The 18,060-nt window shown below is 36.1% G+C and overlaps 3 protein-coding genes across 8 annotated transcripts; 2 read left to right on the top strand and 1 right to left on the bottom strand.

The window, feature by feature from the left end:
- The first annotated feature begins 19 nt into the window (after positions 1-19).
- LOC111808272 (putative rRNA methyltransferase YlbH) lies at positions 20-17,020 on the top strand. Of its 3 annotated transcripts, none has more exons than XM_023694154.1 (12): positions 20-1,226; positions 3,300-3,305; positions 8,902-8,910; positions 11,944-12,112; positions 12,211-12,302; positions 12,500-12,589; positions 13,231-13,335; positions 13,485-13,589; positions 13,788-13,926; positions 15,193-15,308; positions 15,391-15,447; positions 15,857-17,020. In XM_023694154.1, exons 1-12 carry the CDS (start codon positions 363-365, stop codon positions 15,935-15,937), a joined length of 1,833 nt encoding a protein of 610 aa, XP_023549922.1. In that variant the 5' UTR covers positions 20-362; the 3' UTR covers positions 15,938-17,020. The 3 variants fall into 3 exon arrangements, with proteins under 3 accessions (XP_023549922.1, XP_023549921.1, XP_023549923.1); XM_023694153.1 differs by having other exon boundaries at positions 11,935-12,112; XM_023694155.1 differs by lacking the exons at positions 20-1,226; positions 8,902-8,910 and adding exons at positions 4,034-4,040; positions 9,093-9,102 and having other exon boundaries at positions 11,942-12,112.
- Positions 2,589-5,968, top strand: LOC111808283 (probable prolyl 4-hydroxylase 7). The gene is made up of 8 exons (XM_023694176.1): positions 2,589-2,770; positions 2,863-2,949; positions 3,123-3,180; positions 3,279-3,383; positions 4,502-4,559; positions 4,668-4,843; positions 4,947-5,004; positions 5,425-5,968. Exons 1-8 carry the CDS (start codon positions 2,682-2,684, stop codon positions 5,721-5,723), a joined length of 930 nt encoding a protein of 309 aa, XP_023549944.1. The 5' UTR covers positions 2,589-2,681; the 3' UTR covers positions 5,724-5,968.
- LOC111808277 (protein ENHANCED DISEASE RESISTANCE 2-like) lies at positions 7,076-11,180 on the bottom strand. 4 transcript variants are annotated; one of them, XM_023694165.1, is made up of 9 exons: positions 10,823-11,178; positions 10,454-10,540; positions 9,891-10,262; positions 9,628-9,763; positions 9,153-9,315; positions 8,789-8,917; positions 8,416-8,610; positions 7,454-7,576; positions 7,076-7,373 (listed from the first exon to the last, which is right to left on the bottom strand). In XM_023694165.1, the coding sequence occupies exons 1-9, from the start codon at positions 10,989-10,991 to the stop codon at positions 7,281-7,283; spliced, it is 1,467 nt and encodes a 488-aa protein (XP_023549933.1). In that variant the 5' UTR covers positions 10,992-11,178; the 3' UTR covers positions 7,076-7,280. The 4 variants fall into 4 exon arrangements, with proteins under 4 accessions (XP_023549933.1, XP_023549934.1, XP_023549936.1 ...); XM_023694166.1 differs by having other exon boundaries at positions 9,891-10,109; XM_023694168.1 differs by having other exon boundaries at positions 10,454-10,536; positions 10,823-10,911.
- Positions 17,021-18,060: the final 1,040 nt, after the last annotated feature.

Raw genomic sequence — 18,060 nt, 5'->3', positions numbered from 1 at the left:
AGTGGTTCCTTACTAGAGGCAGGAAAGAAACAAATTGCACAAAGATTAAAATGTAAAAATTGAATTGAGATTCAAAGAGTAAAGCAGAGCAGACGCAATACAATTGCTTATACCGCAAGAAAACCATTCAATTCGTTTGTCTGCCTCCTTCGAAATCGCCAAACCTCAATTAAAGTCGATCCCTAATCTGAAACTTTGAAAATTGAGCAAATATTTTTCAAACATTATTTTAGCTTTGAATTTCAAGATAATGCCACGCCAGACCAAACCAACCCAAAACCCTTTTTTCTATAAGCTTGAACAAGAGATACTTCCTAGGAGGAGGAGGAAGAAGAAGAAGAAGAAGAAGAAATCGAAAAAAAATGACATTTGCAGAACTATTTACCCGTGTTGGATCGATAATTGGCAGTTTGGTGTTCGTCTGGGCATTATTTCAGCAGTATTTCCCAGTTGAGCTTCGTGCCTGTTTCGAGAAATATTCTCATAGATTTGTCAGTTTCTTTTATCCCTTCGTTCAAATCACATTCAATGAGTTCACCGGCGAAGGTTTCACCCGCAGTGAAGCCTACATCGCCATTCAAAATTACCTCTCCAGAAACTCCTCGTCGCAAGCCAAACGCCTCAAGGCTGATTCCATGAAGAACAACCAGTCTCTGGTGCTCACCATGGACGACCACGAAGAAATTGCAGAACAATACGAAGGGGTAAAGCTATGGTGGTCTTCAGGGAGAAATATTTCCAAGTCCCAGACGATTTCATTCCACCCAGCGACAGAGGATAAAAGGTTTTTTATGCTCACTTTCCACAGAAGGCACAGAGATTTCATCATCGGTCAGTATTTGAACCATGTACTCAAAGAGGGGAAGGCGATTAAGGTCAAGAACAGGCAACGGAAACTTTTCACGAACCAAGACGCCCAATGGAGCCACGTTGTATTCGAACATCCAGCAACGTTCCGGACATTGGCGATGAAGCCAGAAAAGAAGAAGGAGATAATGGATGACCTAATCGCGTTCAGCCAGGCGGAGGAATTTTACAAAGAAATCGGTAGGGCTTGGAAAAGGGGATACCTCCTGTACGGTCCACCAGGAACTGGAAAATCAACGATGATAGCGGCGATGGCGAATCTCTTAGGGTACGACATTTACGACCTGGAATTAACTTCCGTCAGAAACAACATCGAATTGAGGCGATTACTAACCGAAATTTCAAGCAAAGCCGTGGTAGTAATCGAAGACATTGATTGTTCCCTCGATCTAACAGGCCAGAGAACGAACAAAAACGACAGAGGACGAACAGAGATAGACAAGGATCCAATGAAAAGAATGATCATGAAAGAACTTAACGATAAAAACCCTAGCGAGGTGACGCTTTCGGGGCTATTGAACTTCATAGACGGACTCTGGTCGGCATGTGGAGGAGAAAGACTGATCGTCTTCACGACAAACTACATCGAAAAGCTTGATCCAGCGCTTATTCGGAAAGGCAGAATGGACAAGCATATAGAAATGTCGTTCTGCGGATTTGAAGCGTTCAAAGTACTGGCGAAGAATTACCTGAAAATTGAATCACATCCGCTGTTTCCGAATATTGAGAAACTCATCGGCAAAACAAGAATAACTCCGGCGGATGTGGCGGAGCATTTGATGCCGAAGGCAGTTTCTGGTGACCCTAGAGATTGCCTGGAGAATCTGATGGAAGCTCTAGAAGGGCTGAAAGAAGAAGAAGAAGAGAGAGTGAAAACAGAGCAAATACAGAAAAACGAGGAACAGAGTAAATATGCTGAAGAAGATTAGTTAAAATCTTTCGTCGGTAAAATAAGAATAAAGAGTAAATAAATATTATAATATCAGCTGATTATATGGATGTTTTAGAATTATTTTTAATAAACTTTTTATTACACATGCTAAACTCATATTCAAATATATATATTTTTTAGTAGAAAATTCATATCCAAATTAATGCAAACCACAATATGAAAATACTAAATATATATTTTTATTAAAAAAATGAAAAATAAAAATATTTTTCTGAATAATATTAAATGAGATATCTGACTTTTATTTTTGTAATAACTGTGAATCCCAAAAGATTGATAATTAAATCTTTGCAATTAATTTTTTAATTTAATTTAAAATAAAGTAAAAAATGGAAAGAATACTTTTAACTTCCAAAAATATTTTAAAATATTTTTAAATCTTCAAAACTTTCCCTAATAGATTTTTTAAAAGATTATTCAGAAAATATACTTATTATCAATTTATAAAAATAACATTTGAAAATAACGTGTTGATAATAAAAATAAATTAATTTTTTTTATTAAAAATAAAAGAGTGATTATTTTTTTTATTAAAAATTAATTTTTTTGAAATGTTTTAAATATTTTTAAAATAAAAGGTAAAAAATTAGGGGTATTTTTGAACTTGGTAAGATGGTAGGTTAAAATATTAAACATTTGAATATGGTAAAATTTTGGTTAGAAAATACGGAGTTTGAAACGGCTTCCGAGAAACAGCCCACTGGTTCTCATCTCTCATTGGTTGTCTTCACAGTTGAATTTTCGTAATAAATTCAAATCCAATTAATTTATTTTATTTTTCTTTCCCTTCTCGTACACGGAAGAACCCTCGAGTTGAATCTTTTCTTCTTCCTTTCTCCCATTTGATTCCGGAGAAACGATTATGGATTCCCGACGGTTCCTCGCATTTTCTCTCTTCTTTCTGTCCGTCTCTACTGGCTTCGCTCGCTTGCCGGAAACGCACAAGAAATTGTACGATCCTTTTCGTGTTCTTCTCGCTCTTCATTTTTTATTTCACGAATCTTCTGACGTATGGTTTTGGATTCAATGTTTTCGAATTTCAGAAGTGGATCTGTGCTTGAATTGAAGAGGGATTCGCCACGGCTCATTTTCGATCCAACACGAGTCACTCAGCTCTCCTGGCAACCCAGGTATTCTGTCTTCCTCTCTTATGCGATCGAATGCGATGTTCATTTACTTTCTCAGAAGGAAAGCAAATCCTTCTTGACACTTTCAAACCTCAATTTCCTTCGTTTAGTTTTTAATATTATACTCAATTGGCGATGTGTTTGTTTATATTCTTATGAAAAGTGCAAATCTACAGGGCATTTTTGTATAAGGGATTTTTAACTGATCAGGAATGTGATCATCTAATCGATCTGGTAAGTGACTTATGGAACGCTATGTTTGTTTTAATTTAGATTTTTCAATAATGTGGTAATTCTATGGTTTTGTTTGATTTTCTTATTTTCGGGAATAGGCCAAGGATAAATTAGAGAAGTCAATGGTAGCAGATAATGAGTCTGGTAAGAGTGTAAGTAGTGAAGTTCGAACGAGTTCTGGCATGTTCCTCCGGAAGGCCCAGGTGCGTCAGTTTATTTGAATCATCCTTTTTGTGTTGGACTTTTTAGATTTATAGTATTCTTTGCAAATTACAGCGCCTGGATCCTTATAATGTCTGACTTTTTGTACTTATTTTTATGTTATCTTATGTAAAAGATCGAGGTATCACGGCAGATCCTTGTAGAATTAGGTGAGAAGGATAACTGTAGATGTCAATATATGAAATTACGAATGTATTATCCAGTATCTTGGTTTGGATGAACATTCTAAGAAAAAAAAAAATTCTTAGGAAAACTGTGAACTTGTATAAATAATTTGACTGTGAGTAATATCTGTTTAAGACAGAGATATATGTCTGAATATAAATGACCCAATTTGTTTGCCCAAATGTAGTTTGACCTATGCCCTGTGTTGGGGGTATTGTTTTGAGGAGAATTATCTGCATCCCTGCTCATTAACGCGTTGTCAGCAATATCCTTTGTTTATATATCATGAGGAAGGATCCATCTGCTCTCTCTCCTATCCATACTGTTGGTGTTCGATGTTGAAGTTAATGACATTTTTCTTTCTTTGAAATGGGTGCTTAATCTTGATAATTATTTCCCCCCACTTTTCCTCAAATATGATTTAGTGGGGCGCGATCATGGACAGAACCTGCAAATCTCAATTTAGAAGAGTAGTAGGGTGACAATCTAGTGTTCGAGGACCTGGTTTCTGTTTGTCTTTATAGAACATGGTTTCCTTAGTGAATAACATAAGTAGAAGATATATTGAGGTTTCAAGTCTATACACCTAGTGAAATGACCAGAAGAGCTATACCAAATTGTTATATTCTTAAATATAGAATGGTTGTTTTAATGCCTATGCACCGCTAGTTGGTAAGTTACGACCCATTACTAATTCTACCACGAAGTTTAAAGAAACATGGATGACAAGAAGTAAAGATTAAGTTGATTCTATTAGTGATAATATTGATCAATGATATTGAAAATGATGTTTCCAACAGTTATTGAAGAAAGTTACTATTGATTGATAGACTTGTTTTACATATCAATACTTTCATACTTTAATCATGGATCATGCTTGCAAATCGCCTTGAAGCTTAATTATAATGTATATACTTTATTTTGTGCTTTGAAGGATGAAATTGTTGCTGGCATTGAGGCCAGGATTTCTGCATGGACATTCCTTCCAGTAGGTATATTTGTTATATGCTCCTTGTCATTGATGTACTTTTTTGTCATTCAGATATAAAGCTATTACAATCACTTACCTTTCTTTCTTGAAACAACGTTGTTAAAATCAGAAAATGGAGAGTCCATTCAAATTCTTCACTACGAAAATGGCCAAAAGTATGAACCACATTTTGATTTTTTTCACGACAAGGTGAATCAGGAGCTAGGTGGCCACCGAATAGCCACAGTCTTGATGTATCTATCCAATGTTGAAAAGGGTGGAGAAACCATCTTTCCAAATTCAGCGGTATGGCAGTGGCTCTGCCACTTCAATATGCCTTTGTTTTTCGAGAAAAAACAGAATTATATTTTCTTTTTGTAGCCAACTGTGACAACGTTGTCTTCTGCAGTTTGAATCTCGAGAAAAGGATGACAGCTGGTCTGATTGTGCTCGAAAGGGTTATGCAGGTAGATATTTGTTATCGACTCATTTTTATGAGTATATATCACGAGTAATTAGTGTATTATGTTACATTTTCAATTTAGAAAAGGCCATGGATGGTCTATCTATCATTGCTAGACCTTTCCTGAAAGTATCTTTCTTGAACATGATCTTCCTTTCTGGTCTTTGAGAAAGGGTACTCGTGGCCGGCTAAGTATCTTATGGGGAGCCAACTTGATTTGACCCTTTGTTATGACTGCATCATTGATTCGTCATTATAGCCTGGTTTTTAAAAAAATTGCTCGTCCGATTAGTTTGAAATGTTAGCCGAAATTGTTGTTTCTTGACTTTTTCGTCGCTTCTATTTTTGTTGTCCTTGTATCTTAGCTTCTGGGATTGATATAGTACGCCACTTATGGTTCTACAACATGCCTGTTCAATTGTAGTTAAAGCGCAGAAGGGTGATGCATTGCTGTTCTTCAGCCTCCATCTCGATGCAACAACAGATAAAAGAAGCTTGCACGGTAGTTGCCCTGTGATCCAGGGCGAGAAATGGTCTGCAACCAAGTGGATTCATGTGAGATCCTTCGATAAGGCAACTCGGATAAGTAGTCAGGACTGTGTGGATGAGAACAAAAATTGCCCTTCATGGGCAAAAAGGGGTGAGTGCCAAAAGAACCCTACTTATATGGTGGGTTCAGAAGGTGCAGTAGGATACTGTAGGAAGAGTTGCAAAGCGTGTTAAACTTAACCTATAGGAATATGTCCACGTCTCTCTCTCTCTCTCTTTCACCCGTTTTGCAGAGCTGAGTGTTGATTCTCTGATGGTTATGTATATAACATCGGGCAGTAACTGGGTATACGATACAAGTGGATATTACATATCTTTGATTAAACCTTGTAGTAGCAATTAGCCAAGTGTTTCATTTGGTAATCCAGACTCTGATGAGAAAATTTTCTCTTGATGCTATTGGAACTTTACAAATGATATATTTTTCGCTTCTTAAATGAAATAACCTTTTAGGATTTTAGAAAGGATTCTTTCGTTTGAGTTTTATTAGACATAAAATTGAAATACTATGATTAAATTAGACAAGAAATTATTGTATTGTATCGGCTTGTGTTACCCTCAAGGCATGGTCACGAGGGCTTAAGAGTCTTTTAGTTAAATTGGGGTAGAGATCTTAAGGTAAAATCAGCTTCTAAGGCAATCCTCAAGAAATTGTTACTACTATAAATTTATGGTTAAATTTTGAAAACTAAATAATTTTTTTTTTTTAAATCTTATTTTTGTTTTTGATATTTGACTATGAATTTAAATCTTTCCTAAGGAAAGATAAAATTATTAAATAATAAAGATAAAACATCCTAATTTTAAAACATAGTAGTGATTAAACAACTTTAATAATTTGAAAAATTATATCTTCATCTGGCACCATAGTTCTTTTAACGATAACTTTTGTTTACATAAAAATATAAAAAAATTATAGAATTGAGCATAAATTTATAGTAACTGATATGTACATTTTTAAAGTCAAAGGTTCAAATCTTCATACTTCACCTATTATATATAGTACGTGTCCAACTCAACGACACTAACACATAACACATGGATCTCTATTAAACACAAAGACCCAAAAAACATTTTGGCTGATGCAACCATTGCTTACCATTCTTACCAAATTCAGCGCACTTCAATAACGTGCCCACCACAAGCCAAGACTAATTAACCACAACCCAACAAAATATGTCACTAAAATGTCATTGTATAAGCGATCACTGATAACTGATATAACAAAATTTTACATTAACCTGTTTGTAAAATAATTTATAATATCTAAGCTAGATAAGCTATTTTGTTAAAAAGCCCCAAATTAATCTCCACATTGGATATTTTGAAGAACAAACAGAATCTAAATCCATGATCAAAACTTGATGTTTGAGGATAGACTTTGCAGATCACAGTCAAAAAGCAAAAGAACGAGAAAAAGAATGCATTTATGTTTTTGGCAACTTGCACGGAATTTCAGTTGCTATTGCTGTAACTTTTGACTTGGTGCTTCGACCTTTCTTTTTATGGTATTCATCCAATCCGTATAGAGAAGAATTATCTATCCTTAAAGAATTACCAGGAACAAAAGAATAGTTGTACAAGATCTACAAAACAAATAGCAGAGTATTATACATTATATGCCAAAATGGGTTGCACACTACTACGAACCCCGCTAATCTTCTATTTACTCAACGGCAATGCGGTTATTTATGAGTTTTCATATCCAAAACCAACAAAGGGTTGATGCACTTAAATGCCTAATGACTGATAATTGGAGTAGTCGATTTCATTTAGCCGAATGCAACATAACATGTGTTCCGGCAAGTCTTCTGCCTTGTTTCCCTGTTTGAATATTAGAATACAACATTAACAAATATTTTAGGCAGCTAATAAGAAATCATATCCTTTCTTCAGAAAGTTACCTGAATTGTCAAGCCAAAATCCAAGATACATAGCTTCAGTCTATCGTTAAGACTTTCAAAACCTTTTCTTGAGATGTAGCTAAATCTGTGGATGTCCAAATCGATTTCCAAGTATTTCTCCCCCTGCAGGATTTGAAACAAGAATGTGATTCTGTAAAGAGTTATGAACGTATCTGACATGGGGACCAGTCATTGTTTGTTGGAAGACGGAACCTTTCCTAGAAAAAAAGTAGGATGAGAGAGATCCGGCGTAAAGAAAGACTAGAATTTAGTGCGGAATTCCTATTAAATTATCATGACTGACCAATGAGAGGTGTCCGAAAGAAACTTTAGTTATTCCAATCAAAACCCAAAAGTAATATTATTATTGTTTAGATCCATATCTTTCTATTAAAAAAGACAACTTTCGCAGCCAATTCATACAAAATTTGAAACATTCCTGCGTGCTTTTAGCTTCACAAACACTAAAGTAAGCGCAATAAGAAACAAAGAAAACGAGCAAATAAGGGGGAAAAAGTTTCAAAAGTTCAAGATTAGATTGGCACGTAAGATTCAGAAGATAAGCACCACCAGTATCCACTTTCCTTCCCAAGAAAAGATTAGATTATATTTTTTCTTTTCAAACTTACTTTTCTTCAAAGATAAGCACGGAAGACCTTAGTTTTCTTATCCATCTAAAAGCTAATAATCTAGCATTAAGAAGGTATTGGCAGTTCAGGTTATATGCGACATACTTATATTGCCATGAGAGTTCATTGTTCGATTTAGTAATGACGCTAACCAATAAAGCTAAAAGGTGTCTATGGCACTAGCGCCAACTATGAAAACAATCCCTCCCCCACCTTAGCTCAAAACCTAGTTTTTCTTTTTCCTGCTGTAGAAAGGAAAAAATGTAGCAGTAAGTCATACATTGCAGCACCAACCATGTACAAAACATCTTCATAAACAAGAGCAATACTTACCAAGTAAAACTCGTGTTGAGGTCGTGAGAGGACAGGTTTTTCATTATACGCATTCATAAGCTTTTTCTCAGCTGCACTCAAATGAAGATCCTCCACATTTTCCACTCGGCCCATAATTTTCAATCTTTCCCTGAATGGTACAATGTTATCCATAGGGAAACCTCTAACCCTTTCGACTTCATCATTAATTAATTTCTGTTAAGGAAAAAAAAACCAATACGTCACATAATTTCTTCAAAAATATTTTTCCAGTACAAGATCATGAAGATTGGATACATAAAATTTTCTCTGAAAAGATATATAGGACAAGATCCAGGAAATATATCTGTATGTAAAAGAGAAAACTGCAGGCATGCAGTTTGAGATAACTTACTGTAAAATGTTCTTGGAAAGAATTTGGAAGTTCCTTTGAATAACTCTCGGACAGCTTAAAGTACATAACCACACTCATTCCTTCACCGTCATTTTCTCCTTGAAAGATTGTAGCAGAGTACAGTGGTACCTAGAACCAATGAAATACATCCAATAACTCAGTATAATCTCATCATGTCCAAGGAGTTTAACAAACAGAAACTAGCAACACATATACATGATATGAGATATAGCGACGGACTGAACATTTATAATTCTTAATAACTATCAGGTACTTGGTAAATTTCTAATGAAATACTCTCTAGCATGGAGGAGGTTTTAGACCAAAACACCAAACGAGGATAAGGAATAAAAAATATAGACACCTGAACATTTACTACAAGAATAGAAGGGACATCTCCAGCTGGATTTATGGCCGGAAGTTCCACAAAACGGGCAATATGATCAATCTTTCTCTGAGAGAAGAAGACATCAGCTCCAATGGGATAATAGGCAGCACAATTTTGAGCAAACTCTTTCTTCTTATCTCTGTAAAGAAAAAAAAAATAGTGGATTTGGTTATGAATTTAGATTCATGGGTAAGCTGACAACTATTAAACTAAAAATTACAAGATAGTGTGAATAAGTATGATTGAAGGTAACAAACATTACATAGAGTTGCAAACGAGAAAAAACGAGAGCACAGAACAAAAGATAGCTACTGAACGAAGAATAATTAAATCACAAGCAAGTGCATGATTGAAAGTAAACAAATACCCAAATACAATGCAAAAACGAAAAGGGAAAAAAAACAAAGGAAAAGGAAAAGACAAGGAAATAGTTCCAACGTAATGGGCTCACCTAAAATAGTTCTTCCCTCGGACTTTAAAAACACTGGGGTCAATAGGTGACCAACAATTGGGCATTCTCTTCCCTACTGGACAGTGTGGAACTGAAGTGCCAGCAATTGGTTTTTGTAAAGGTGCCCTCGGTGAAACTGGCCCAAAAAATTAAGACGTGTTTTAAACAAGCTTCACCCAGTTTCAAATTTCACAATTGATGATTATACAATTAAACATTTGGGAATGCACAAGAAAAATTGAGAAATTAGAGGAAGCACTCACATATCATCGGATCATTGTGTCCTTCCTTTAACTTAAATGAAAGTTTTGAAGATGCTTTTCTCCTTAGATTTGGAGTTCCTTGGTTGATTTGTCTCCTTTTTTCAAGTGAGGGTCCAGCAGCAGCCAGATATGGCAAACAAGTATTTGGAAGAAGGCCGCAGTTATTCCAATCAGCCCCCTCACCTCCTTTACCATTTTCACCCTCTGTGGAAACTTCATCTACAAAAATGGGGGTCAAATCATTTCTGCAATCACTAGATCTCTTAGCAAGAATTGTCGCAGTAGTTTCATTATGTTCCTTATTGTTTCGATGCTTTGGAGATGAAACACTTAATCTTGATGCGAACTCAGAGCCATTTAAAGACAACACATCTGCATTTATTTACAATCACATTAGTGATTTCCTGAATAATTTGGTACAGCATGACAGCGGCTAGTTATAACAATGAATCCCCTCCTCAACTCCTCTCCCTCCACACACAAAAAGATAGAAATATCTATCGTATCTTTACGGTTCAGTAATCATCAAATTGATATTGATGAAGAAAAATACGCAGACCTACCATCACGAACGCTATAAAACTCGTCATCGAATTCCGAATCAAGAACTGAAGTAGAATCAAACCACGCCGCATCGACACTTCCTCTAGCTAGATCAAATAACATGAAAAAAGGAAAAACAATGCGAATCAATTAACTTCCGGAAAAAAGAAATTATTATTGTTATCACATAATGTAGCTAATACGTGGCAGACTTCTGAAGAACATGCACCAAATCTGATCGCCGGCCTTTTAAAGAATCCAAGATCAGAAAAGTAAAGGAAAAGACAAAGAAAATTAAAAAAAAAAAAAAAAAAAAAAAAAAAAAAAAAAAAAAAAAAAAAAAANAAAAAAAAAAAAGATTAGAGAAAAGGGAAAGTGCATGTAAAAACCTGCACATGTAGGAGTAGAATGAGGGCGACTAGGTGTAGAAAGCGAATCAAGCTTCAGAGAGGAAATTCGCCGCTTGATACTTCTTCTTCTCCGCCTCCGATTCCTCTTCCCCGACGGAACCAGTCTTCCTCGGACGCAACCCTTCGGCTTCGAGCCGCAGAGTCCCATTTTCCGGTGGTCGGCGGGTTCCTCCTCCCCGTCGCTGAGCTGAGACCACAGATCGGACAGAGAAACTCGAGAGAATCGCAATGCAGGTGGTATGAGTTTCAGAGTTTAGTGTGGATTCGTAATCAGAAGCGGAGCTCAGCGATGTCGACGAATCGCACACGCAATCCAATCCAGCGCTTTACTCGTTCACAATTATTAGTAGTCACATTCACGGTTGCATTACTCTTCCTTGGGTCCCACACGGCCTGTCATCCGACGGTCCACATTTGCTCAAACACTAAGTAAAATCTACGCCACGTGTCATCATATCCTCACCGGGATTTGTTTGAACACGTGGTTTTTCATTTTCTTTTAACTGTTTATTTAATACTCTACTTCTAATTATAATCCTTTTCTATTAAAGTTTGAATGCTGCCTTGTTTTTTTCTAATAAAATTAGTTGACATAATTACTAATGAACTTAAGGATTAATTAATTATAATCATAACCATAATCACGTTTGATTTACCTATTTTTGCTAAACATTTTTGTGATTAGTTTTGCGGCTCTCTTTTGGATTCTTCCCGCTCGAGGAACCAGTAGTAATGGCCCGGATTTAACATGTTGGGCTGTCCAAAACTTCGAGCCCATGTCTTTGGGCCAGGCCCATTTGTATAGAAAGATTCGATGGATATTTTCCCTCTTAATTGAACCAGTGGTAATGGCCCGGATTTAATATGTTGGGCTGTCCAAAACTTTGAGCCCATGTTTTTGGGCCAGGCCCTTTGTATTAGAGATTCGATGGATATTTTCCCTCTTAATTGGACCAGTGGTAATGGCCCGGATTTAACTTGTTGGGCTGTCCAAAACTTCGAGCCCATGTTTTTGGGCCAGGCCCATTTGTTTTAGAAAGATTCGATGGATATTTTCCCTCTTAATTTTTATAGAGCTATCCGAAGTTTAGCGCAGAGCTTCGTTGATGGCGGTTTCTTCGTTCCCGGTTCTTTCTTCATTAGGTGCCCGTTCTAACATCTCTGTTCTAGACCGAGATTGTAGCTTGTTTTCGCTGAATATTCCACTCGTCAATATCTGTTCTAGACCGAGCACTCATCTGTCGTCTTCTACTATCGTTTGCTCGTACAGTGAGTTCTTGTTGTGAATTGTTGTAGAAATGGAAAAACGATTTTGTTGTATCCTTTATTTTGCTGTAATTGAACTTTCAATTGTATGTTGGTTTCAGAATCTGAGAATTCCGTTAGTGAGCGGAGGAAGAAGTTATTGGAGCAGTATGGACTTGATCCTGACGAGTTTTTGTCTGAACCTTCTGCTAATGTTGGTTCTCCCTCTCTCTGATGGTTGATCTCTTTCATTTCTTTTCAAGCATGAATATTTTGGAGATGAGTGACTGACATTGTATTATTATTTGCTGTTGGAATTGTGCAATTGCACTATATTGGCTTCGGAAATGAGTGTTTGCATATTTGGCAACGCTTAACTTTCTTCTTTGTAATCGTTAATTTTCCTTACAGCGAGCACGAGAAATGCGAAAATCGGGAAAAGACAAGCAGATTTCAGGCCAGGATCCTAAATTTCATCGGAAGACCCATAAGTTACTTAAGGTACGAGTTGTGTTCCCTTTTCCATTTTGTTTGGTGCTTTGTGCTGAGATAATTCAACTCAGTCTACCCTTAGAAGTGACAATCATTCGCTGGCCTAACTTGGCGCTAATTTTCACTTTATATCTTCCAAAGTGGGGAAGACATCCTTCAGAGGGGATATCTCTTTCTTCCATAGAGATTTCTCCTTCAAAATTTCGAAATGAAGTGAAAGGGGAGAGAAATGCTTTTGTAATTTGATATTTGAGGTCTTTTGGTATTATAACTTTTCGTACCAGGGTGGATATGAACAAATGCTCTATTTGGATTAAAGGCATTCCCTCTTAACTATCAATTTACACAAATTGAAAACTATAATATTAGTTTAAATCTGTAAGTTGATGGAATTTCATTTGGATTTACTCCAGTCACATCTACACCAAGTTAATCATTTTCAATAGGTCAATTTGTCACATTGAAAACTAAAATACTAATTTTAGTCTGAAAGAACATTACGTCCGTTGCTAAAATTTATCACGTTGATGATCCCCATGGATCCTCCAATGCCTACACAGCACGTGTACCACTGATGTATGGAAAGTACATACATAAGATTCCTTATTTTTCTATCAAAAACAACTCAATCAATATGTTGGCTACCTCAGGTGCTTGGAGGAAGTGCTCGGAGAATGAAGCTACTCTCACCAATAGGCTTGGATGTACGACCAATGATGGAAGTTGTGAAAGGTGCAGCTTTTGATATCTTGCAGGTTGGAGTTGTATTTTAAATACTAGTTTCTTTCACGTTAGCAGATCATTCTGCGAACTTATCAAATGATTCAGAGTTCGCATATTTCTAGGTCAAGTTGCTGCTAGCCATCGACACAAAGAAAAGATCTAATGTAATTTGATAATGCAGGCTGCTGGTGGCTGTCCAGCATCTTTAAGGCCTGGTCGTTGGTTAGACTTGTATAGTGGTACCGGATCAGTTGGTATTGAAGCTATGAGCCGTGGATGTTCTGAGGTACCAGATAAATTGAGAATTTACTTCGGGATAACATTCTCCACAATTTTTAGAAATAACTAACTGATAAAGCCAGCTTTCGAACTATGTTTAGATAGGGATTGGCTTGATAGACAAAACTATCAATGTCATAATATTCATTTCTTTACATCTCTCTTTTTTTCTCCTTCATATAATTTCTTCTCCTTCAACTTCCAGGTGCATTTTGTTGAGATGGATCCATGGGTTGTCTCTGACGTTTTAAGGCCGAATCTGGAATCTACTGGGTTTTTTGATGATTCAGTCATTCACACAATTCCAGTTGAGAACTTTATAGAACGAGCTGAACAGCTTATTGGTATCCTATCTAAACTTTAGCTTTCTCTTTGTTTGTTTCATCCTAAGAAGTACGGACACAAACATGGACATGGGGGTACGTTGTTTCTAACAAACTAAGGGTTAGTTTGGGATTGTTGTAGCTTTTAAAATAATTGTCGGCTATTGGGAGACAAAATCAAGTGTAACATGAAGTAATTTAGTGTTTGTTAAATATCAATTTTAAACATGATAAAACAAATTAGGTGCTTAGTAAACTAAGATTAAATTGTTTTGATTTAGATATAATGATTGAATTAGACGTATATTCTATATATTGATATTTTATAGGTTAAATTACATATATAGTGTTTAAACTTTGAGACTTGTGTTTATCTAGTTCTTGAACTTTTAAATTATAAATTTAGTTTCTGAAATTTTGAATTTTTTATGCTTCTTATGTTTCTCATGTTAAAATTATTTTAATTCGTGACATATTTAATATATTAAAAGGGAGATTAAGGGAGAGTAAAGGAGAATTGTATTTGAGAACATAATTGTTACTCTTGTTTAAGTGCCTAGCAAGTTTTTGATATGTCTAAAGTCGGAAAGTGAAGTATTCAATACATCAGTCATACGACAGGTATTCTAGTTAAAGCCCGCATGCTTCGTAGTTTTATCTGATGAGAATGCTGAACATGCAATAATTTTAGTGTTTTTTTCCTTTATATCCGGTGTGTCTGATTAAACGGCAACAATAACTCGCCCAGAGAGGGAGAGGGGTGGGAGGGGATATTCATCTCGACAATTGAACTAAATTCAAAGTTTGAAGGGGATCAATTTTGATTTCAAAATATTTATATACAAAAATAAATGGTTGATTACAAATGGTTGACAGCTTCTATATACATAAGAGTTGTACCTGAATAGTCTTCTTTACAGCACTCTAATATGCAAATAAAACCGTGATTGAGGCTTAGAATGCACTATTGCAGGAGATACCATCCACGTACTGCTCTCAAAATGTGCAGCACCTAAAGAAATTTATCTGTTGTGGTGTCATTAAACTTGCATTAACTTTGCCATCAAATTAAGGAAGTCTAGTGAAGATGAAAATGAAAATGATCTATGCATGTCTCACCTTGTTAGGAATAATCAGTAAAATCAAACAAAATTTCTCCTTTTTTTTATTAGAAGAATAAATGGTACTGGAACCAATTTCTTATGGTATAGTTCATTTGAATGTATAAGCTTCTATAATTTATGATTTCAAAACTACCCAATCATTGATTACATTAGTCTTGTCTAGGTAATGATAGACCATTTGATTACATTAGTGTTACCCCACCGTACATACAAGTTGATTATGGGGTAGTCATGGAGCAACTATCGAAGTCAGCCTTAGTTGGAGAAGATACCTTCATCGTAAGTTGTATTTTCTTGTTCTATTTAAGATATTTATTTACATATGGTTTACCTTCCTTTCTCGCACAAATCTTTGCCATAGGTTGTTGAATATCCATTGAAGACTGACATGCTGGATTCGTGTGGATGCCTTATTCAGGTAATTTAATCGTGCAGGTATTTAACATTCTTAATGTTATGAATGAATAAAATCGTTAAATAGGATAAAATTGTATTTCAGCTGAAATTTGTTCATATAAATATACAATATCTCTAGCCTGAGGGAAAGTGAGAAACTATGGGTATGGATCCTGGGAGATTCTATTGTTTGTGATTGGGGGTCAAGTACAGTCTGTAACCAACGCCAAGGGTAATTTCTCAACAAGACACTTGAAAAATATATATACAAGAACAGATCAAGGGTACGATATCTTACAAATTTCTGCTGTTGCTTTCGCTGTATTTTATGATGGCTGGACATGGGATCTGCATTTGATGAGAATTATTTAGGTTTTTACTCTTAATGTCTTTCCCTTTTGAGTTACAAATATAATTGTATCTAATTGCAGATTACTAAGCGACGGTTTGGTCGGACAGTCTTGGCGATTTATGGACCCAAGTGGGCTGAGAAGGAAAAAAGAAAAAAATAAATTTACTTTATGAAGTTGCTAAAACTTCCGAGTGAGATCAGCCGGAGACATTGTTCTTGCTAATAGCCTAAACTCAAAGTGGTCGGAAAGCAACTTAGAAGAGCTGCATGCTTTTTCATCAAAAAACTTAGAAGAGCTGCATGCGTTAAAGTATTTCCTTCGTTCCATTTTGTTGGTAACTAGGAACTGAAGTATCCAGATGTTGGCACTACTTTTCTTGATTCTATTGGCCTCTTGCAAGTACAGGGTTCCCGATATGTGTAATCTACAGCCACCTGCGCATTGTCCAGCTCTAGAATTTATATCCAAGCTTCATGATGTGCTTAAAGAAAAGAAGGCAGAGAATGTACCGCTTTTTTGGGGTCTAAATTGATGAGTGTCCTTGAGCAGTTGCCAAGTATATTTTACCACAGTAGCGAAAGTATAACATGTAGAAGATTGTATTGGAACCTAAATATCTATTACCGTCGACTTCTTTGGTTGATTCCAGCATATAAGTGCCAGTATGCCTATTCAGAATCATGAATTTTATGGACTTGTTGATCTCCAAGCTTACCCTTGTCATTCTTGTGCTACTTTATCTATTCCAAACTTCTGTTTTACTCAACCAATAGGAATCTTATCATATCTAATTTGATTTTGCAAAAGTTCTTAGGTTTTCTTTGCCTTCGCATAGCAAGGAAAATTGGAATCCTACACGTGGGGTTGATTTTTAAGTCTCCACTGTTGGTCAATAGGCGCAGGACATTTCTATTTGGCTCTTGCAGGTTGCAGTTTAACAGAAAAGCCATGCTGAGTGAAACGGATATCATGGAAAAGTACAACCTTATGAAGGCGAAGAATTAGAAGGGGTGGTGGATAAACTATGCCTGATATTTCACGTATGATATGATAGAGGAAAGACAATGGGAATTGATGTAGGAAGCTGTTGGGATCGACAAATCCTTCTCAACCTGCTTATGTTGGACAGAATTCTAACTGTGAATGTTCTTGTCATAACTTAATGGGTTCGAAATATGTGTACATGAATGCATATATAACACTCAATATGCCATGCCTAGAGAAAGAAGATACTTGAGAACATGCCAGGACTCTATTCATTTATAGGCCTCGAGTTTTCATTTGCTGTTAGTTTTGCTCTTCATTTTTTGGGATCCAATTACAGTTTTGTCTGTAATTTCTTTTATCATATTTTCTTCTTTTCTGTTTGCCACATGCTAGTGAATTTTTTCCAGGGCCTTTTTGATGGATTCTGTGGATTGCAAAGCTCTAATCTTCATCCGTGAACGTGGCGAAGAGTCCTAACCAAGGGCCCCGTTCTCACATGATTTATTGTCAATTTAGAGTAATCAGAAACCTTAATCAGACATGCGGAGCTGCTTGACTCATGAAATTACAAGGGAAATGGTTCTTATGGGCATGAATTTACTTTGGTGCCTAGCTGATACTAGCTTCTCAGTCGAACGGCTTTGATTTTGCCTTAATTATTGCTTTGAGCCAGGGACTGTATCCATCAAGCTTAGTTCATATTGTGTACAGTAGGCTTTGGACAGCACCACATGTAAACAAATTGTATTCTTCCTATTACATTGTTCTCTGATAGCAATGGTTTCCTGGGAATGATTTAAAATCTTCATCATTTTTGTGGGTGCTGATGAAGTGCCAGACATCCAAAATCGACTGCCTCGATTTCCTTCAGGTTAGCAATCATTTCTCTGATAATTATACAGCCATTTTTGGACTAATTGGGATTAACACCTTAGCTTCTTCATAGTCTTGTTGTGAAGATTTGGCTATGCCTCGTTTTTTTACAAGCATATTGTTAACTGTTAAGTGCTCATCAGAGTTTATGAGATATTAGGGCCCCCATTTCCCCTTTTGTAGCTATAGGAAAATGTAGAAGCTAAGGCAATGGAAGAGGAGCTGTTGGACACATTATTCCACAATATAAAGTGACATGAACAGCTACTTTTCCGCGTTTAAATCAGATTCCTTCTCTCTCTTCCCACGCGAACACAAAGTACAGTTTTACTGATACAGTCTATAAATACAAACAAAACAGCCTTACAACCCGCCAAGACCTCAGCCAACCCAATTAGCTTTCCATCTCTCTTCTTTCCTCT

This window comes from Cucurbita pepo, chromosome LG13 (genome assembly GCF_002806865.2).
Source record: "Cucurbita pepo subsp. pepo cultivar mu-cu-16 chromosome LG13, ASM280686v2, whole genome shotgun sequence".
NCBI lineage: Eukaryota > Viridiplantae > Streptophyta > Magnoliopsida > Cucurbitales > Cucurbitaceae > Cucurbita > Cucurbita pepo.
The sequence above is the reverse complement of the archived record's forward strand: the minus strand, read 5'-3'. Positions and strand labels throughout refer to the sequence as shown.